This window comes from Elephas maximus, chromosome 10 (assembly GCF_024166365.1).
Source record: "Elephas maximus indicus isolate mEleMax1 chromosome 10, mEleMax1 primary haplotype, whole genome shotgun sequence".
NCBI lineage: Eukaryota > Metazoa > Chordata > Mammalia > Proboscidea > Elephantidae > Elephas > Elephas maximus.
Genome location: NC_064828.1, coordinates 105,145,170 through 105,168,367, shown reverse-complemented (window position 1 = coordinate 105,168,367; position 23,198 = coordinate 105,145,170). Strand labels below are relative to the sequence as shown.

At 40.1% G+C, this 23,198-nt stretch overlaps 1 protein-coding gene across 2 annotated transcripts in view; it reads left to right on the top strand.

Moving 5' to 3' along the window:
- Positions 1-349: 349 nt before the first annotated feature.
- PPP4R3A (protein phosphatase 4 regulatory subunit 3A) overlaps positions 350-23,198 on the top strand; it is a 42,134-nt gene continuing 19,285 nt past the window's right edge. For both annotated transcript variants that reach the window (XM_049897902.1, XM_049897903.1), the window contains exons 1-4: positions 350-617; positions 13,908-13,963; positions 17,988-18,086; positions 22,066-22,683. In XM_049897902.1, the coding sequence (XP_049753859.1) occupies positions 476-617; positions 13,908-13,963; positions 17,988-18,086; positions 22,066-22,683 (915 nt within the window). In that variant the 5' untranslated portion in view covers positions 350-475. The remainder of the gene's footprint in view (positions 618-13,907; positions 13,964-17,987; positions 18,087-22,065; positions 22,684-23,198) is intronic.

The following is a 23,198-nucleotide window of genomic DNA, read 5'->3' as shown; positions in this document are numbered from 1 at the left end:
GAAGAAGGGAGGGCGGTGCGGAGCCACCGGCTACGGTGGCAGGGTCAGGTATAAGGAAGGAAAACATGGCGGCGGCAGCCTGAGTAGGCGGCGGCGGCGGCGGCGGCGCGGGAAGCGACTTCGGGGAGCTCATGGCGGAGGCTGGGGCAGCGCAGTGACTGGCGCCCCGAGTTCCTACCGCGGGCGGCGGAAGGACGCGGAGCGCTGCGCGCCTTCTCGGGGCGGCCGGGCGGCCGGGCTCGCCGTGCCTGGACAATAGCGCCGAGGAGCCGCAGGCGAGGGAAGGCGGCGGCCCAGAGCTCGGGCCCGAAGGCGGGCCATGCGGGCGGCGGCGCGGCCCCGCGGCGGCCAGCGGCGGCAGTGAGGCCGGGGAGACCTTCGCTCGGCGGCGCCCTCCCGCCTCGGCTCCCGCCTTCCCCGGGCCCCTGCTCGGGCGACTCCGGCGGGGCGCCCGCCCCAGGCCCTGGGCGGCACGATGACCGACACCCGGCGGCGGGTGAAGGTTTACACGCTGAACGAGGACCGGCAGTGGGACGACCGAGGCACCGGGCATGTGTCGTCCGGCTACGTGGAGCGGCTGAAGGGCATGTCCCTGCTTGTCAGGGCCGAGAGTGACGGTGAGTGGAGCCCCTCGCGGCGGGACTCTGGTCGCCTCCACGGTTGTCGGGGGGCAGGGGCGCCCTTCGGACAGGATCGGAGGGGTCCCCGGCTGGGCTGCGGGGGCGCGGTGCCCAGCCGCCAGGGAGCTCCACGGAGAGCGCGCGAGTGTCTGCTTCTCCGAGTGCCTGGGGCATGTGGGTGGGAGGGGAGCCGAGCACGTCCGAGCTGCGCCGCCCGGGAGCGGGGAGAGGTCGGGGCCGGGGGAGCGCGGGGTGTGCGGCTCTTCCGCACCCGTGGGGTGACCTTGAGAAAGGCACCGCTGCGTCCGATCTTCCGCCTTAGTTCACCCATCTGTAAAGCAGCGAGATGACACTTTGTTGGAGCTAGGAAAGTTCTTCGCCAACTCACTCTGAAGAGCTTTTTACCCTGCACATGCTCTCCTTGTTTCCTTTTAATATCTCTCTGCTGCCTGTTTCTGATCCTGTTGCAGGTTGACAACAATGGTTCATGGATCTGGCGGCTACACTCGGCAGGGAAAATGCGCTTCTTTGCCCGGAGAAGATAGACTTGTGTTACTCAGTACTGCTTGCCTTTTTCAAAGTAGCAATGCCGACTTTTGTGGGTCGTTTTCATCTGTAAACATCTTGCAAAATTGGAATCATTCTATGCGAGCTTTTTTGGTTCCTTAAATATATGTTTATATTTTGGTTCAGGTAACAGGTGGGGAGAAGTTGGCAGATGTTTTTAAAATCGTTTAAGATCTGCCCTTGTGCCTCAGGCTTCACATAAACCCTTCACATTTTTTGTAACAGCCCTCCAGGTTCATAGACCACGTGGTGTCAAAAGTAACAGTGTTTCAGATTTATAAAGACTTGCTCCTTGTAAGGATTCCCACTTCTCTCAGTGCATACTGTGAATTACACTTAAAAGAATATAACCATCTCAGGGGAAACTGTTTTCACGTTGTTTCTTACCGGTTTGGAAGTAGTTTTATTTCACCTTTCTTGTTACTTTGCAGTCTAATTTTCCAGTAGCTTTTTCAGTTTATTATGGTTACAGTCGTTGGTCACATATCTGAATTATTACAAATTCATTTCAAGGAATTTTCCATTGGACACTCTAACCAGAGCTTCAGTTACACAAAAAACAAAATTCTAGGGATATTGACGTTCAGTTTGAACTGAAAAGTGGTACAATGGTAATTTGGAGTAAATTGTCTATGGGCTACCCAAATTAGCTTTAAACTGGAGAAAAATAATTTCTTTTTGGAGGCATTTTTAAGATTTTGAATATATTGGATTTATTTTTTTGAGACCTATCTGTCTCGTGAAATAATATGTTTGACTGTCAGGTGTTAGTGTTCTATTGTGTAGGACTATCACATAATAATCAGCTATCCTACAAGTCTGGATGTTTGGCAGAACTTTTTACTTAGTGAGTTGGAAAGGTTCAGTTAACTTCTTTTGAGATGACAGCATGTGGATCTTTGAAATCTCAAACGTAAAACCTTAATTCACATCATGTATTTAAACTTGACTTAATACAAATGAGTCTTTTGTTTAAAGTATTTTTAAACATTAAAGCATAATGTCATACTATCAAGAGGAATCATACGCTTCTAACATGGTAATTTAGGACTCTGTTTTTTTCCCAATTTTGATTTTTACCACTTTAGCAGTAGTCCCTAACGTCTTTCCCTCTCTTTGGAGGGAAAGTTGAATGACTAAAACAAATGGCTTCAGTTTTTATCTAACAGATAAAGAGAGCTAAACTAAATTACTGGTATGCTCTTGTTAAATTTGAGTTGTAAAGAAAACTGAATCCAAAGAGTGGGCTTAGAAAAATCCCAGGAAACTTGTGAAATAGTGTAGGAAACACTTTTAGTTTAATGATTAACATTTTTTCTAATAGGAAAATTCCAAATATGAATAATAATCGTTAAAATTTACCAAATGCCCACCATGTGCCAGGGATTCTTTTGGGACTTTTCTTGTAAATTCTCACAGCACCCCTCTGAATCTGAAATAGATACTATTAATAATTGTTTTTGTTAGTTGTAGTCAGATAAGCTCCAACTTATGTGTAACAGAACAAAATATAGTGCAAAAAAAGAGGTAGGTACTATTATTGCCATGTTTTACAGATGAGGAAAGTGAGGCTCAAAGGGCTAAGTAACTTGCTTAAGATCACATAGCCAGGTCAGTGTTAAGATCTTGCTTAAGATCTTTGCAGCTAGGGTCTGTGTTGAGGCAGGGAGACTATAATAATGCTGTCTCAAATGGAGTCTCGGTTCTTGTTAGAAGAGCTTGACACCTAACAATCAGAGAGGCAATTTCTGAATGGAAGTACTTGTGGCCCCCGTATTACAGGGCAGATCAGTCTTGGGGTTAGTATGTGCATCCCCTCAGTTGCTGAGTGCCTTAGTAGGTATATGGCCCACCTGCTTTGGAGGGGAGGGATGTCTGACTGAGCTATGGAGTGCATTTCTGGATCACAGCCTTATTCACTAGGTTCCTCATGGCAGTATTTGTTGTGGGAACATGTTTTCTTTAAATGTTCTTGTTTTGTACTGTCAAGTTGATTCCGATTCAGTGACCGTATAGGACAGAGTAGAACTGCCCCAAAGGGTTTCCTAGATGGTAATCTTTATGGGAGCAGATCATCAGGCCTTTTCTCCTACAGGGTGGCTGGTGGCTTTGAGCTTCTGAGCTTTCGGTTAGCAGCCCAGCACTTAACCATTGTGCCACCAGGGCTCCTTCTTAATGAAGATAAAAAAAAATTTTTTTTTTCTCTCAGGATTTATGGTAGCTGTGTACCTATAATATTACGTCTTTCAGCAGAGATTTAGTATTTTCTTTCAGCTTATGCCATACCTGTTAACTTGCTGAAGTGAGCATAATTTCATTTCTTACTCATGCTTTCCTGTCTTCGTTGTGGTTTTTATGACCTCCCACCTACAGTTTTTGAATTGATAAAAAGAAGTAAAAAAACTGGATTTCTGCACACAATGGAGGATGTCCTTGGACGTAAAGGCACATCCACACTCTTTACTACAGACACTGGCCAAGCATCGAGAATGCTGTTAGTTGCTGCAGAGTTGATCCTGACTCATAGTGACCTCATGTGTGCAAAATAGAGCTCACTGCCCCGTAGGATTTTCAAGGCTGTGACCTTTTGGAAGCAGATCACCAGGCCTATCTCCCGTGGCGTTGCTGGGTGGGTTCAAATCATCACCCTTTTAGCTAGTAGTCGAGCACTTCAGCATTTGTGCCATGCAGGGACTCCTAAATTCTGTATTTCTACATTTCAAAATAGTTTTCTCTATTATCCAACTTTACTTGCCTGTTTCAGGGTTAAGAAGCAAACTCCTCACTGTTACTTGAGGCACGGGGAGGATGAGACCCAGGGAAATGTTTTGTTCGGGTAGTATTTGTAGCTGATGGTAAAACTGGAATCCGTACTTCTGTCTCTTGATAGAACTCTGCCTTGGCTGTAGGTGGGTCTGCCCCTACCCCTACTGTAACAGAGAAAAGGAGGGCAGAACACTTTGTGAGAAAAAGGCTTTTTTTTCGGGGGGGGGGCTGCTGTGGTAGAAGAAATGAACGGAGGTACCATCAGCCTTTTTTTTTTTTTTTACTCACCTTATAAGTCAGTAATAATATAAAATGTTGCATACAGTAAACATTCCAGATGTATATTTAGCTACCAAGAAGAGCTCAGTGTTAGTACCGGGGCAAGATTGCACTCTGACAGTTTACTTCAACAGGGTTTTTCTTTGTGTGTGCACCTACCTTATAGAAAGTTAATAGTCCTGGGGTAACCAAACCCCTACTGATCATCCGTTGCAAATGATAACTTCCCACAGTTTGAGAGCTGTTACCTGCACTGGCTATAGCTCAGGGCCTGGAGTGTAGTGGAGGCTTGTCCAGCTGTGAAAGCTTTTAATAAAATGTTACCAATTTTTCCCCCTTAAACCTTCCTTTCAGGTTTTAAACGCCATTGTGTAAACTGGAGCCCTGGTGGCGCAGTGGTTAAGAGCTCGGCCGCTAACCAAAAGGTTGTTGATAGTTTGAATCCACCAGCCACTCCTTGGAAATCTCACGAGGTAGTTCTACTCTGTCCTGTCAGTTTGCTATGAGTCAGAATCGGCTTGGCAGCAATGGGTTTGGTTTGTGTGTGTGTATAAACTGTGGGCAAAAAAAAATCAGGATAGAGGGACTTGGAGCACAGACCTGCTATAGACCTTACAGATGAGTTTTTGGACTTGAGTGACTCACTTTTGGTGGTGCCTTCTTCCTACACATAAGCATTGATGAAGACGGTATAATGGGTAAGCCTGAGGCTGAACCACCTCATCAGGGGGACAGGCTGGAGCTGTTCATCTGAAGTCCTTCACTGTTTGTCCAAATTAGTCCTGAGACCACCACCTGGCCTTAGGTACTCCCATACTGTCTGAATCTGATTGGTTGGTTGATACTGAAGATTAAATCACAAAAGTTACAGAAACTCTAAAATAAATCAGTCATCCACTGAAAGGAACTGAGATCCTCTAAATATGTTAAGTTTTCCAGATAACTAAAGTTTTCCAGATAACTAAAGTTAGTTATCTTTGTGCATCAGTAATTTTAAAACCGTCGGCTATTTCCATGGAATGCTTCCTAAATATAAAACATTATACTGAACCCGTGTTGGTTAGACTCATACTTGTAATGTGTTTCTGGATCATCATTGTCAATACAAAATTTTCTACTGTACGGCAGTACAGCAACGCCATTAAGATGATGGTCTGAGCACGCGCTGAAAACAGTGCTGATTGCGCGCTGGTTATGTACTACTGCGGTAAGCACCTCAGTACAAATTTTCAACTAATACTCATGGCGATCCTATGAGGTGTAGGTATTATTTTTCTTCACATAAGTCTTGGTGTATTCTTTAATTGAATAGTGAGTCTTTTTTTTTCCAACCAGAAATCTAGATTTTTATGTGAAATCTTTCCTTTCAAAAACGTTTGCATGGAATGTGTGTGTGTGTGTCAGTGTGTCTGTGTGTTGTTAGACCAGGAGTCAGACAAGCTAGCTGCATCCAGGATGCAGGCACTAGTTTTAGGTCCTCTGATTTAGACTCATTGAGAACAGTACCTTGCTGTCTGTGCTGCCAGCTACCCTTATTCTCCTCCCCAGAGGTGTTTACTCTGTTTTGATGGTGTGATGAGGACTGGCAACAGGGTATAACAAAACAAAACAAAACACCCAAACCCGTCAAGTTGATTCCAACTCATAGCGACCCTGTAGGACAGAGTAGAACTGCCTCATAGGGTTTCCACGGTTTCAAACTGCCAACGTTTTGGTTAATAGCAGGCTCTTAACCACTGAGCCACCAGGGCTCCATTTTATCAGTGTATTTTGGGCATCAATTTGTGTTAGCATGCACAGATCTATGTCATTTAAAGTAACATCGTTTCCCACTGTTTAATTTACACAGTGTCCTGTTGGTGGCATTTCAATTTTCCGGTTGCTCTCTAGTCCGTTCCAACTCATGGCAACCCCATGTGTGTCAGAATAGAACTGTGCCCATAGGGTGTTCAGTGGCTGATTTTTTTAGATATAGATCAGCGGGTCTTTCTTCACAAGTGCCCCTGGGTAGACTTCAACCTGCAACCTTTTGGTTAGCAGCCAAGCACGTTTACTGTTTTTACCACCCAGGGACTCCATCAGTGGCATTAGAGTAGCATTTCTTAAACTTATTTTTCTCAGTGCACCTTTATACTCTTAAAATTAAAGATCTCAAAAAGCTTTTGCTTATGTGGATTATATTTGCTGATATTTAATTAAAACTAATGCTTTTGAAAAATATCAATTCATTTAAAAGTAGAGTGTTTTCTTCAGTGTTACATGTTAACAAAGTTTTTAAGAAAAAATATAAAAGAGTTCAGTGAGGAGAGTCATTGAATTACGTTCTTAGAAATATCTTACTGTGTGGTTTAATTTTTAAAAGAGGAAGATTTTCACCTCTTTCTGCATTTAGCCTGTTGCAGTGTCACAGGGTAGACCCTGTGAGAGAAATAAGAATTAAATAAAAAAAAGCAAATAACATCTTATCATTATCATGAAAATCGTGTTGATCCTCCAGCCCAGGTGGGGTCCCCAGACCACACTCTGAGAACAGGTAGCTTAAAGATTGGTTCTAGGTTTCTTGTGTTAATACAGGCATTGCTGATGAACTTTATTCATGTATCTGGGCACACTTGCGTGAAGGCGTAGGGTAATTTCCTTGAAGAGAAATTACTGGACAAAAGAAGCGTGTGTTTAAAATTTTGATAATGATAGACGATCCTTCAAAAAGGTCCTGCTGATTTTCCATTTTAGGAGTAGTAAATGAGGATTAACAACATCTTTTTTGACATTCAAGAAACAAGATAGTAATTAATGTTTTATTTTTCTTTGAGGAAGTACATGCACAATTACAGGTTTGCAGACTTTGGAATGGACTTTGTGACAAGCATTTGCTGTGTAGTAATTTTTAGTTTACCTTTGATAAGGGTTGTTGTGTTTGCTAGTGGTCTGTGTGTTAAATCCTGGAATGACATTTAATTAAATGTATTGATGCTTTTCACGTAGTTTGATCACCCTCTGTTAATTTTTCTTTTTGTATTCATATTCCCCCTCCCAGTCTTTCAGGTTGGAGGTGGGAAGGCCTTTCTCCAGTCTTGATATTGGGGTTTTCTGTGTAGGGTTGTCGATCTCTAGTCTGTGTGAAAGAATATCTTTTTCCGGTATGTAGGGGGGAGGGTCATGGAAGAGGTGAGGGTGAATTCCTCTGGAATGATAACTCCTCTTTGGGTGAATGGATGTGTTTCTCAAATGAGGTGAGGGGGCTGTCTTGCATGTGTGCGAGTTATGTTGGACCTACCTGTTAACCAAAAGTGTGTGTTAACGTTACGAGAGAACTGTCTCTATCTTTCCCTTAATGGTGCTTAACATCCCCTACAACGTCATCCCCCTCATTTTTCACCTGTTGTCTCTGCTACTGTATGCTTCTCACCTGAAGCTGGAGTCCACAGCCCTATCCGTGCCCACACATTACTAGGATGGAACTACCACTGCCAGTACTGTAGTGACAGAAACTGCTTCATATAAACTTGTTCGAGAAGGAAGGCATTAGTGTATGTTAGTACTCAACTAGGTCTTTTTCAGTTGATTGAAGAGTGTTCATAACTTGGTCTAAGAAAAACTAATAGATGGAGGAAAAAACAACTGATAGATGGAACAGGAGTAAAACTAGAAATGTGTCCATTATTTATCATCTTACTTAGCCCTTGAATCAAAAGGCTATTTCCCATGCCCCGGCCTCTGTAACCTACTGATCTCTTAGGGAACATGGTATTTGGGAACCAGAACTGGACTTCCTGAAGTGATGATGTCTTATGGCTGAAATGGGTTTCAGGAGATATTCTCCCTACATACTCTTATGAAATGACGCAGGGAAAAAAAAAAATTGCCAATACCAGAAGCTTTTAGTATAACCTGTTGGGTGCCATCAAGTGAATTCTGACTCATAGTGACCCCATATGACAGAATAGAACTGCCCCTGTAGGGTTTTCTAGGCTGTAATCTGTATAGGAATAGATGGCCGGGCCTTTCTTCCTCAGAGCCACTGGGTGCGTTTGAACTGCCAGCCTTTTGGTTAGCAGCGAAGCGCTTACCCGTTTGCACTACCAGGGTTCCTTCTAGTATAACTACATGTACGTATTCTTGTTTTAGCTGGGGCTTAGGAGGAAATGCAGGCACACTCAGATTCATAACCCACTTCATACTTTCATCCTCTTCCTTTCTGATTACCCTGACCCTGCCACATTTAAAACAAGTGCAAAAGAGACTGGTACTTGTTAAATAATTGCCAGCAGGGATTAGGTACCTGAAAATGGCATACCACTGCCCGTAGTTTTGTTTTAGCAGTTGCCCAGTCAGGTGTGTCAGTCAGTCTTGAAAGCACAACTTGAAGTGACACAGCTTGAACCTCCTGTGCTATGTGCTGTTAACCTAATAAAGATCATGAGTCTTTTTTTTTTAAAAAAAAAAACAACAAAAAAACTTGGAATTGAAGCATAGCACATTCTCCCTCCCAAAAAAGTACACAAATAATACATATTCAGCTTGAAGAATTTTCACAAAATAACCAGCACAGAGATAAGAAACAACATAACTCGCACTCTGGAAGCCTACTTTGGGTCCCTTCCTCGTCTGTCCACTTCCCCAGCCATCCAAGAATAACTGCTAACCCAACTTCTAAAAAAAAAAAAAAAAAAAATTACCATAGATGAATTTTGCCACAAATGAAATGGTATGGTATATGATCTACTTCTCAAAATATCCGCCATTGAAAACCCTGTGGATCACAATGATCCAGTCGTCTTGTGTGTGGAGTCACCATTAGTCAGGGACCGAGTTGACAGCGGCCAACAACTTTTGTATCAGGCTGCTTTCACTCGTGTATGTAGGATTCATATATGTTCTTGCATTCATGTATGTTTGGTTCATTCATTAACATTGCTGTGGTATTTCATTGAATATTTACACTTCAATTTTTTAGCAGTTTTATTGAGATACAATTCATGTACTATTTAATGTGAATAATTCAGTGTTTTTTTTTTTTTTTGGATGTCCCCTGAAACCGTGGTCCCCAAACCCCTGCCCCTGCTACGCTAGCCTTCGAAGCATTCAGTTTATTCAGGAATCAGTGTTTCTTTAGTATACTTTCAGATTGTGCAACCATGACTATGATCTAATTTTGGAACGTTTAGCCCCCTCTAAAACCATACACCCTTTAGCAGTCACTACCCACTCCCCCTCCTAATTGCTAAGCAGCCACTAACTGACTTTCTGTCTCTAAATTGGCATATTGTGGACTTGTCATATAAATGCAATCATATGTGGTCTTTTGTGACTGGCTTTTTTTACTTAGCGTAATGTTTTCAAATTTCGCCCATTTTGTAACATGTATGAGTAGTACTTTTTATTGCAGAATAGTATTTCGTTGAATGCGTACACCACATTTTATTTATCCGTTCATCAGTTGGTGCCCATTTGTGTTTCCACTTTGGGGCTATTATGACTAATCCTGCTGTGACCGTTCCTGTATAGGTTTTTTGTATGGGTGTATGTTTTCATTTGTCTTGGGGATGATGAGACTTTGTCTAAAGTACTTTGGACGTGTTGTCCAGAGGGATCCGTTCCTGGAGAAGGACAACATGCTTGGTAAAGTAGGGGGTCAGCGAAAAAAAAGGAAGACCTTCAACGAAATGAATTGACACCGTGGCTGCAACAGTGAGTTCAAACATAACGATTGTGAGAATGGCGCAGGACTGGGCAGTGTTTCATTCTGTTGTACATAGGGTCACTGTGAGTTGGAACTGACTTGATGGCACCTAACAACAACATTCAATCCGTACGCTGAATAAATAATCCAAGAAACTGGACTTTGTGAAGAAGAGTTAGGCATCAGGATTGGAGGAAGACTCACTAACAACCTGTGATAAGCAGATGACCAAAACTTTCTTGCTGAAAGCAAAGAGGACTTGAAGTACTTACTGATGAAGATCAAAGACTACAGCCTTCAGTGTGGATTACGCCTCAACATAAAGAAAACAAAAATCCTCAGAACTGTACCAATAAGCAACGTCATGATAAACAGAGGAAATATCGAAGTGTCGAAGATTTCATTTTACTTGGATCCACGATCAATGCCCATGGAAGCAGCAGTCAAGAAATCAAATGACATATTGCATAGAGCAAATCTGCTGGAAGAAAAAAAAATTTTTTTTTTTTTTTTTTTTAAAGACCTCTTTAAAGTGTTAAAAAGCAAAGATGTCACTTTGAGGACTAAGGTTCGCCTGACCCAAGCCATGGTATTTTCTGTTGCCTCATATGCGTGTGAAACCTGGACAGTGAATAAGGAGGACCACATTGATGCCTTTGAATTATGGTGTTCGTGAAGAATATACCACAGACTGCCAGAAGAAGAGATAAATTTGTCTTGGAAGTGCAGCCAGAGTGCTCCCTGGCGAGACTTCATCTCATGTACTTTGAACACGTTATCAGGAGGGACCAGTCCCTGGAGAAGGACATCGTGTGTGGCAAAGGAGAGGGTCGATGAAAAGGAGGAATGTCCTCAGTGAGGTGGACAGCTGCAGCAGTGGGCTCAGATGCAGCAGTGATTGTGAGGGTAGCGCAGGACTGGGCAGTGTTTCTTTCCCTTGTACGTAGGGTCGAAATGAGTTGGACTGACTCAGTAGCACCTAACAGCAGACAGCAGTCCACCTCTTTCCTTCACTGTATTATTTCTGTCGTTTTCTGGCGTTGGATTGTTTTTGAAGACATGGGTTATATTTCAAAGTAGGTTTTTGGAATTTTTTTTATTAAACAGAGAACATGTTTTAGTGCATTTATATGCCCTGAGCCGTCTTTAAAAAGTTTGTTCCATAACGTACCTCATGACATACTTTATGATTTCCATGGAAAATAATAGAATATAATTTTTGTGTTAGTAGTTAAACAAAACAATTGAGAGTGTTTACAGAGATAGGTGGAGGTATTTAATACTTAAAAAAAAACTCTGAACGTTGATTCATTCTGTTAATTCACTTGCTGCTTTTTCTTCATATGATTGTATCATAGTACAGTTTTTTTTAATTAATTTCCCATTTGATAGTTTGTATATAAAGTGTCCCATGACACTGGTCTCATTCCCCACAGTGTATCAGCAGTGTCCCCATTTCTGTCCTAGGTTCCCTGTTTCCTTTCATCCTGATTTTCTACCCCTTCCTGCTTTCTCATCTTTGCTTTTGGGCACATGTTGCCCTTTTGATCTCGTGTAATGGATTGTTCTAAGAAGCAGTTTCCTGTCGGGTGTTGTTTATCTTATGGGCCTGTCTGTGTCATAGTACAATTGTCATAGTACAATTTCTAGTCACCAAAGTAAAGATCCCTGCTTTTAGGAATGTGTAATTGGTGGTGTACTGGTTAAGTGCTACAGCTGCTAACCAGAGGGTCGGCAGTTCAGATCTGCCAGGTGCTCCTTGGAAACTCTATGGGGCAGTTCTACTCTGTCCTATAGGGTCGCTATGAGTCGGAGTCGACTTGATGGCCCCGGGTTTGGTTTTGGTTTTGGTTTAATTGTGTATAAAGAAAATTGAAGGGCCACGGGAAAATTTGTCATGATTAATCTTACAAAAGTGGGGGGGGGGACTAAACAGAATTTTCTCTAGAATATAAGAATACTTGTCTGAACCTCAGTAACCTAAAGTAGTAAAAAAATAAAAGTATGGGGTAGTAGGAGAATATGGGTTGTGTGGCTTATTACCTCCATGAACAACTGCCCCCTTTGCCCTCAGACCAGAAGAGCTGGATGATGCGCGGCTACCATTACTGAACATTTAGATCAAAGAGTCCCTAGAAGAATCCTGATCAAAAGGGGAGAAATTCAGAACAGAATTTCAGATTCTCATGGACTCTAGACTTTCTGGAGGCACGGAGCATGGATGAACTCCTGAAACTGTTGCCCTGAGATTATCTTTAAACCAAAAATATCCCCTGAAGTCATCTTAAAACCAAACAGTAGCTAAATTGGTGAAAAAGAAAAAAAAGGGTCTGCCTTGAGTATTATGCTTTGTTAAGAACCGTCTGTATGGGATCAAATTGACAACAGCAACTGGAAAGATTAGGCAGGAGCCTTAGGTGGCAGTGAGTTTGTGTTAATGAGGAACAGCTCAAAAAAGAGGGTGAGAATGGTTGCACAACTTGAAGAATATAATCAGTGTTGAATTGGTGTATGTTTTGCTATTTTGATTCTCAACAACAACTAAATAAAGAAATGGTCTATGATGGAGGGCCTACCTTATCCATTGTCGTTGAGTTTAATCTGACTGATAGCAATCCTGAAAGAGTAGAACTGCCCCATAGGGTTTCCAGGGCTGCATTCTCTATAGGAGCAGACTGCCGCATCTTTCCCACAGCCGCTGGTGAACTCAAACCGCTGACCTTTTGGTTAGCATCCGAACACTTAACCACTGCGTCACCAGGGCTCCTGGGGGGGTGGGGCAGATGGTAGGAAATATGGAGAATGTTCAGTACAGAACAGAGGTAGTAAGAGATTTTGAATTAAGGATTTCACCTGTGCCAGACACAGTGGGAGGATTCAGGTGAGAAGGATTTGGAAGTGCTGTTCACGTGCACAGGGCACCCACAAATCGAGTCTCGGTGACTTGGTAAACACCAGGACATTACTATATCCAGTGTCACTCAAGCATCATTCTGAGCATATAGTAGTAAATGGTCAGTAAATCACTGGTATGGAAAAGCATCATCTGGGTGAGCTAATTTTAACATAGAAGCAAACTAATTAAATTTGGAAATGTTAAGTGCACCTCGTCTCAACTGTCTAGCTATATTTGGTATGGGATAAAGCAAGTGTTAGGCTTAATGTAAGGAAGAATGAAAGCTCTGAGTGAGAGGAGGCTGCAGCGAAAATGGCTTCTTCCCAGGTGTTTTGGGCCAGGGCTCATCTTCCGGTGGCATATCAGGGGAGCACTAAATTGGAACTGGTTAATGAGAGGAAGAGAGGGAGATAATTTCATAGTCTTAAAATGTGCTCTTTCTCACAAAGCAGTAGTTATTCTCTAAATATTATGAGTCTTGTACTACCAGGGGGAAAACAAAAATGTTCAAATTAGTTTACTGTGAGGAATGATTATTTGAAAATTTAGAAGTTCGCAGTATTAGGAAACACATGTAAGACTTGCTGATGGTTAAGCAAACTTTGCACATGTAGTTGAGCAATGGATCATAGACTTGGTGTTCTCAGATTTTTTTGCACATCAGTTTTTGCAAAATTGTATTCTCAGTCTTGAGCAATAGATTAAATTCTGTTGTCTTTACTTACATCTTTAAAAATATTTCTCTAAGTCACACAGTATATAAAAATGTAAACCCAGAGTACCTGGCTTCACACTGTGCTGTTTCACTTCCCTGTGCTGTGTGCACATTGTTAGCCTGTTGCCACTCAGTGCTCACTCCTGTCTTCAGATTACCATCTCCTTCCTGTTCGGTTATATAAACGTAAGTATTTCTTGGGTTATGAGCTATTAATATTTAAACTTGTTCTATTGTTTTTAAAATAACTAATTTTTCCTTAACTGAAGTTGGAAAGTTACGGATGTGTCAAATGGTCAAAAAAAGTGTGTATATAGTGGAGTATAGTGTTGGTATTTTGCTGTGATATAATGGGATGTCTTTTCCATTTCTGTTCCCTAGGTTCTCTGCTTTTAGAGTCCAAAATCAATCCTAACACTGCATACCAGAAACAACAGGTAAAATTTTCAAGGTGTTTTATTTTGTATATTAATCTCTCAATTTGGTGACTAAATGGAAATTTCTCATCTGATTCCTTACAGTGAAAAATTCAAAACAGTTTACAACATACTTTGACAGTCTAATTCTAAAATAGAATTTCTGCCAGTTTTTATAATATATACGTTAGTCATTTTAATGTTAGAAACCTTGCCTCAAATTAAACTGAGTTTTTACTCTAGCAGCTGAGCCTTAATTCTCAACAGCTTCTTTTTTTTTTTTTTTTCCTTGTTCCTACCTTTAAAAAAAACAGTGACCATGAATGTGATAGTCAGCTGTTAACACATCTAAATGGTGGGAACTCCTTTGGTATTGTAGGTGCAGAAGAAACCTTAGTTATCTCCCTGAATGCAACCAGGTGTAGATAGAAATCTAGATTCTTCCATAGCCTGAATGGAACCTTCTGTTGATGTTATAATTTTTCAAGGTAACTTTCAATTTGAGTACACTTTTCTTATATCCTATTAATGTGCAAGAGATAACTGAAATCTTTCTCTCCCTTGGTACCAACTAGCAATAACGCCAAATGATACTTAACTTAATGCGCACATACGCACAGATAAATATACTGAGTGCTCTACAAAGCCAGTGAAATAAACATTGATCCCCTCATTGCTAGGAATTTGCAGATAAGAAATAATTCAGATGAAAGAATATTTCTAATTCATTCATAAATAATGCCTCTGGAGATAAATTATAAAAGGGTTTTCTTCATCATTGAATATTAAAAATACTACTAAAAGGAAGTTAGTGTCAGCTTTATTTTCCACATTAGATGGTATCTGAACATTGTGACTTGGTCGAGGTACAGATACTAGATAGGAAGGCTGGTATTAACTCCTGTATTCACTTAGTGGTGATTTATTTGCCCACCAAACGTTGGTACAATATGAAGTATTGATAGTTCATTAAAGTTTGTTGCATTTAGCATACTTAAGAAAACTTTTGGGTTTGATCGAAATGGATGGAGACTAGAATATGGCTCTGTGCTTATATTAAATTTTAGGGTTTCAGTTACCTGAAGAGCCAGAGTACATCCTAAGATAAAGAAAAATTGACTCTTTTGGGAATGGATGATCAAATCCGTATGTCTCAGCCTATAAGTTGTTGGATGATAAACAAGCAAGATGTTTTGGTAAAAATGAGGCTCTTCAAGGAAAACAGAAGAACAATTCCTAGCAAATTTCAAACTTGCTAGATTTGTCAAGTGGGTAATTAAGGACGTATATGTGGCTACAGCCTCAGTTAAGCACCAGCCTCCAGATGATTCTGAATATACCCTGTAGCAGAACACTTGCTTACAGTTTTATTAAACCTCTCATTACTAATGTGGTACTGGTTTTAGCCTTGTTCTAATGGCATTTATTGAGCTGATAAGTACAAGTATTTGTGAAAATTTCAGGAATCATCTCATTTGGATGAGTTTCCCCCACCTCACTAAGATGACTGTTATTTGGCGCAAATCTGTGCTCATCACTAAGAAATGGTACTTAAGGTTATCACTAATTTTCATGACTGTACTTACCATTTCCGTTTTAAAGATGAGGAAACTAAGGTTGAGAGAGGTTAAGTTACTTCCTCAGCATCACCCACCGAGTAAATGGTGGTATTAGAATTCATACCTCTGTCTCTCTGAGTCTTAAATCCCTTAACTGTTTTCATTCTATAGTGTTTTGGAGAGAAAGTAACATACTTTAATTTTTTCCTCTCCTGGAGCCTTATACATAAGCGCTTAATAAATACCTCCTTAATAAATAACCTTGTGAAGTATTTAGGCTTCCAGAATTACATATTGATTCTAAATTCTTCTCTGACCAATTGAATTGTACTACTTTAGTGAATTATAAGGTAAACTAAAAATGAAGCCTGGTTGATTTCTGGAGTGTTGATCTCAGAATGTTATTGTAAATTACCCCAAGCTTAAGTAGCTGCTCTGTCGCTGTAGAACAGATTCACAGCAAGATCTCTGATCTCTAGAGGTCCTTGGTGATAGCAGAAGGGCCTTTGAGCTATTTTGGAAAATTCTGAGTAAAAATTGAGGATTTGTCATATTCGTAATGCTGCACAGCCTTATCAAATGATTGTTTTTTTACTTCTTGCTGGCATCGCTTTAACTCACTGAGGCTACAGCTCTTGAGATTGACTATTTAATAAGTAACAGAATAAAGTTAATATGCAGCTTAGTAGATAAATTTTTAAACATGGAATCCATTTGTGTACACTAAAGTGTCCTTGGTAGTGAAAAGGATTAGAAACTGCTATTGTGGAATCATAGAGCCTTTAAGGTACCTTGTAGATAATATGGGGATATTGGTGGTTTAGTGGTAGAATTTTCACCTTCCATGCAGGAAACCCAGGTTTGATTCCTAGCCATTGACCTTAATGTATAGCCACCACCCATCTGTCAGTGGAGGTTTGCATGGCGTTATGATGCTGGACAGGTTTCAGCAGTTTCCACTGAGATGAACTAGGAAGAAAGGCCTGGAGATCTCCTTCGGAAAATCAGCCAGTGAAAATCCTGTGAATCACAAAGGTCTGATCTGCAACCAATCAACAACATAACCAAAAAAAAAAAAAAACCTAACCTGTTGCCCTTGAGTCAATTCCTACTCTTATCGACCATATAGGACAGAATAGAACTTCTGTCATAGGGTTTTCAAGGCTATAATCTTTACAGAAGCAGACTGCCACATCTTTCTCCTTTAGAGTATCTGGTGGGTTCAAAATACTGATCTTAACTACTGCACCACCAGGGCTCCTTAACAACAGCATAATCTGATTTAAGAACCTTTAACATCCTGATAGACGCTTCTACTTACTCTCCGAATTCTCTTTAGACCAGCTGAAAAAAATGCTGCCAACAGCCCTTTAGATTTTGAAGATAGCCATTATGTGTCCTCTTTGGTTTCATTTTTAAGTCTAATTCTTCCTAACTATTCAATATTTTATATGTAAAATGGTTTTTGACCTATCTTACTGGGCCCTTTTTTGGAATGGCTGATTGCTATGAAACTACCTGTCTTTATTTACAGTCAGTAAGATTGAAAGGATATCATAGACCCTATAAATATTTTTATTATGCCATGAGTATTGTAGAGTGCAGACTGTTTGAATCGTGAATTATGTCAGATCGTCTCAAGGAGCCGTGTTGGTGCAATGGTTAAGTGTTTGGCCATTAACCGAAAGGTTGGTGGTTTGAGACACTTAGCAGCTTCATGGGAGAAAGACCTGGCAAATCTGCTCCCGTAAAGATTACAGCCTAGAAAATCCTATGGTGGCAGTTTTACTTCGTCACATGGGATTGCTATGAGTTGAAATCGACTCGACGGCACCTAACAACAACAAGGTGGCCTCAGTACTGTAAGTGCAGTGTCTTTCCTGAGATTACATCTTAATAACTGTTCAGTTGTTTATTAAACTGTCATTAAAGTTCTATATGAATCGGAGCGAAGGGGCAGGTGCTGGGAGTTTGTTGCTTCTTGAACCACGACACTTTGATAAAAGTTTAATAACCTCTGTCTAGATGAGTGCTCACATATTACAAATTTAGCCAGTAATTTTGAGGGCTTCATGGACCTCATGTACCCCATTAGAACACCTGATATTGACTATAAAAGGGAGAGAGAAGGAGGAGCTTTGTTTACTAATGTGCAAACTTCCTCTTCGGGCATTTTGACTACAGCATAAAAATGTAATTTAATGTGTAAGGATAGGATTGGTGTAAGTTTCATTTGTATTTTTAGCACATAAAGATTATGTATGCATTTTGTAGTACTTTTAATATATTGGTTAAACTTACCAAGGAAAACGTTGTTTTCATTTTATATTAAATGGGATAAAGTGAAGTGTAAAAAGACATGGGTTATTACCAATATCGGTATTGTAAAAAGTAAAAATGAGTGCTGGTCTCAGTTGTTCGTTTGCCTTATACTTTGAAGTGGTTTATAATCATGTTAATCTTTTTTTTTTTTTTTTTCTCCCAAGGATACTTTGATTGTGTGGTCTGAAGCAGAAAACTATGACTTGGCGCTTAGCTTCCAAGAGAAAGCTGGATGTGATGAAATTTGGGAAAAAATATGTCAGGTAATTTTAAAAATAGAAAGTCAGTATGCTCTCTCTAAGTATTTTGTTGTTTGCCATGCTTTCAACCAATGCCAACATTTTAAATAAATGGAGCAACCATTTCATATAGTTGATCTTTTAAATTCACTGCTGTTGGTGAAAACCTTGATCATAGGAAGGTATAATTTAGTGACACTAAACTATCCAGTCCTGACCTTTGCTGAACTCCAGAATTTTATATCCAACTGCCTTCTTGAGAGTTTTCTTTGAAACATGTTCATAGCATTTCAGTGCTTTGTTTTGTGTTTTTAGTAATATTTTGTGTCTTCAGTAAAAGTTTACACAGCAAAATTAGGTTCTCATTTGACAGTTTCAACAAGTTGTTCAGTGACGTTAGGGACAGCATTTCAGTCTGAATAGTCCAAAGCGATACTTGATATTCTCACCTAGATCTGTTCATTCACCACTCTCCTTCATCTCAGTAAATGCCACCAAGGTGCTGACACCAGAAACATGGAGATCTTATCCTTCCCTCATATCTGTTCAGTCCCTCAGTAATAAATCGTAGATCCATTCATGTATCTGCGTGTTCACTGCTGTCATGGTCTTTTCTTTCCTGGCTTATTGCTTTTATCTTGACTGCTCAAATCCACACAGCTGCTAGAGTGATCTTTTTTTAAAAGTGCAAGTTTGATCACATCACACCCATTTAGTAACTTTTTGTGGTTCTTGAAATAAAACCAAACCTTACACAAGGCAGTATTGCTCTTGACTATCTCTTCAACCTCGTTTTCCTCTCAGCTTGAATGTTCCCAGTTGATCTGGAATTTTCCTCATGACTCCAATACCTCAGTCTAGTGAGGTAGTCTCTACCATCTTTTGTGAATGTGCATTTTTTATGTGCTCCAGTGGTTGAACCCCTTGCCCCTGGTGATGAACTCATTAGGCCATAGCTTCCTGGGGCAGTGGCCACATTGATTTTACATGGAGAATAATCTTCAGCAGATTCTTTAATTAAGTTGTTCTAAAGTGTGGTCGTCTAAGAGGCAGTGTGAGCAAGGTCTGGGAACTTGACAGAAATGTAAATTTTGAGACCCCCATCCCAGACCTACTGAATCAGAAACCTTGTGAGTTGGGCACCCACATTATTGTCAAATATAACAAAATGTTTTGACATTTTAACCATTTTGAAGTGGACAGTTCAGTGACATTAACTCACCATGTTGTGGTACTGTCACCACTATTCATTTCCTAAAGTTGAACCCAGTAATGATGTTCTAAAAAGCCGACTAGGTCAGACTTTTTCTGTAAAGGGCCAGATAGTAAGTGTTTTAGGCTTTGTGGGCCTTATAGTCTTGCACCTACTCAGCTCTGCTGTTGTAACGTGAAGATTGCCATAGGCAACACACAAAAAAATGAGTGCGGCAATAAAACTTTATTTACAAAAACAGGCAACAGGCCAGATTTAGGTATTGCTTGTTGGCCTCTACTTTAGGTCATTCTGATGCACGATGAAATTTGAGAGCTGCTGCCTTTAATAGAAACTATTATAGTGTCCTCGAGGCACAGTTTTTTCTTAACTTGCAGATATTTTTTCTGCTTTATCTTCTATCCAGCTGTTTCTGACTTGCCTGTCAAGCTGTCCCTTTCTTTTTCTAACACATGTAGGGCTAACACTGTTAGATCTGAATGCCGCCTTTCTTTTTTGCTTTCTAGCCCATACAATTTTTTTTTTTTTGAGTGTATTTGTCTGGATTTTGTCCTGTGGAGTTCTCCCATAAAGAGAGAGATGATATTAATGAGTGCAGGTATGCTAAAAGTACCCATTCAAACAAATCTTGTTCTCCTTTGCCTTTCTGAATTGGACAAGCCCACTGTGAACACAGTCTTCTAATCGGCTGATATCTCACCCAAACCTGAACTAAATCTGTGACTCTCTTGCCTGACTCCCCTTTAATATTGTCTGATCTTTACCTTTCCTTAGTCTTTAATGCTATAAATTTTTCACTCATCTTTACTTGGGGCACATGAATCAACTGGCTATTTTATGTTCTTTTCTGGTCTTCCTCTCCAACTTTGATATAGTTAACGTTCAAAGTGTGATTTGTCAATAACTCTTTTGTGATTTCGGTCTGCACTTCTCAATCGTTTCCTAGACCCTGGGTCGTTCTATGGAAGCCATTCCATTTGCTTTTTTGAGATCTTGTATGTTTCTTGAACCCTACCTAGTCCACCATTTTTATGATCTACAAACAACTAAACTCCATTTTCTAGTACCCTCTTTGATGGCAGTTATTATATCTGAGTGCATCTTTTTTTTTTTTTCTTTTTATGTATCTTTCTTGACCTTCACATTCTCATTTTCTTAATGTCTAGCTTGACTTCTAAGGTATCTCCCTTTCTCTTAAAGAAAGCTCTTTCTTCTACCTGAATTAGTCTGCCTTCCTTTGTTTTGTGTTCATTCTTCCATTACTTCTGTTCTGATATTCAGACCAAAGCATATTTGTTAAATCATCACAGTCCTGCCATCATTCCCTTAGCAGATCAAATCTTAAGAGTATTCTGAAGACTGCCTTTTTTTTATTACTTTCTTAGCCTTCAAGTTGGCATAAATGTAATTGAGTTGTTTCTTTATATTAAGTAGATGGCATATTCTCATTTTAATAAGACCTTTTCATTTGGTTTATTTGTAAGGTAAAGCCATAGCATAGGCATTAGGAATCTAAAGCTATGTCATGAGAGCTTATGTAATTAACATTTCCAGGGCCAGCTTGAGACCATGCCAAGTACAAGCTGTGAGTGTGCCCAGCCTCCTTTAGTGCTGCTGCCCACTGGGGTGAGGTCAAGACCATAACACCGTGCAACATATTTCAAGACAAATATTTGAGACCCTTTCCACTTGCTGTCACCAACAATATCTCTTAACCATGCTAGCCAATTTAAGTTCCTTGCATATTTCATGTAAGGCCTAATTTTCCCATCCCTGTACCATTCTACATGGCCTTATAGGGCTGCTTTAGTGGTGAGTATCTCAAATTGTAGGGCCATGATAGCAAAACTTGTGCCATTTCAAAATCCGTCCTTGACCTTTCGTAAAAATACGCTTTTACCTTAAAGTATATTTAATTGTTAAGACTTCCAAGTTTTTATATTTGGAGCCTTTACATTGACTTTAAAGTTGGAGTGATAGACTTCAGGGTTTCCGGAAGACTGTGGAGGTTACAGGTTTAGGTGTGTGGAAAGGAAAACTTTTCGTGTTAGGTTACTTAATATTCGGCAGATATTCTTGGCGTAGCTCTACTACATATAGGTTGCGCATACTTTATATATGGCTTCATTTTTCTATACCTATACTTGTTTCCTGCCCGACTTGTCCTAATCATATTTTTGGACTATGATGTAGAATTTGAATGGTCACTTGGTCTAAAACCAGTTTGTACGTACTCTTTGGCTCTTGGTTTCTAGAATCAATTGATGTTAAATGTATTTCTTGTTGCCTGTAATTATATATACTTTTCTATGATCACAGCATTATGTTCAATATTCATGTGAATTTTACTTAAAGTGAAACATTGAAGCGTTTGATGGTGGCTTTCTGGAGCAAAACCCTAGGGATGTTTCTGAGGCTTGGTCTGGACTGTTGACAAAGAGGTCTGTGGATACAAGATGGGAATGGATGTTCTAGCGTCAGGCTTCTGCACGGGGCTTTTCACTGTGATCACTGTTACTTTAGCCTGTCCCAGAAAGTTTTTGTTGCTGACAAACCTTGTTCTTTATGAGGAAACTCCTTTCAACTTTGAACTTCCTCCTTAAAAGTGAGTGTGTATGTTACTTGTAGAAATGAATTTAGGAAAGAAGGCATTTATGTGAAGTTTGAAGAAAGATTGCTAAAGTTGAAAATCATTATAGCTTTCTTGTAAGACCTCTTGAATTCGTCTGAGAATATCATTAAGATCTGCAGGTTTATGTTTTATCAGCATTCATAAATTCTTTTTAATAGGTTCAAGGAAAGGACCCTTCCGTGGACATCACTCAGGACCTGGTGGATGAATCTGAAGAGGAGCGTTTTGATGATATGTCGTCACCAGGATTAGAACTGCCATCTTGTGAATTAAGTCGCCTCGAGGAAATTGCAGAACTTGTGGCATCATCTTTACCTTCTCCCCTTCGTCGTGAAAAACTTGCACTAGCACTGGAAAATGAGGGTTATATTAAAAAGCTCTTAGAGCTTTTTCATGTGTGTGAGGATTTGGAAAATATTGAAGGACTGCACCACTTGTATGAAATTATCAAAGGCATCTTCCTCTTGAATCGAACTGCTCTTTTTGAAGTTATGTTCTCTGAGGAATGTATAATGGACGTCATTGGATGCTTAGAATATGATCCTGCTTTATCACAACCACGAAAACACAGGGAATTTCTAACAAAAACAGCCAAATTTAAAGAAGTGATTCCCATATCAGATCCTGAGCTAAAACAAAAAATTCATCAGACATACAGAGTTCAGTATATACAAGATATGGTTCTACCTACCCCTTCAGTCTTCGAAGAAAATATGTTATCAACACTTCATTCCTTCATCTTTTTCAATAAGGTAGAAATTGTGGGTATGTTACAGGTAAGTTAGATCATTCCTTTTTTCCCTATTTAAAAAGATACCCTACTTGACTAGGGTAGGGTAAACAGCTAATTGCTTTTAGCAGAAATAATTTTCTCTTCCTCTTAAATACCTAAATCGAGCCTTAATTTTTTTCAAGTCTAAAGGCAGATATTTTAGTGATATTACGAGATTTATAATACATAATTCTGACTCCAGAAGGTTGTTTTGAGATGCGGAAGGTAGCTGTGATAAAGAAGTCCAGTTTGAAGGAATTATAGGGGAATGATATAAATGAAATGATTCAGTGCAGAATTTTAGGGATATCAGTCTATCAGTTATTCGTAAAATAGATTGGAAGAGGAAAGAAAAACGGGAAAGCCAAGAGACATGTCATTGAACATAGATTGTAAGTTCTATAATATTTATAGAAATACCAGGTGATGAGATATTGAAGGCCTCATTTTAGGGTCAAGGGAATTAAGTAGAGTTGGCAGATTATAACTGCATATATCCTTACCATAAGGCACGCTTTC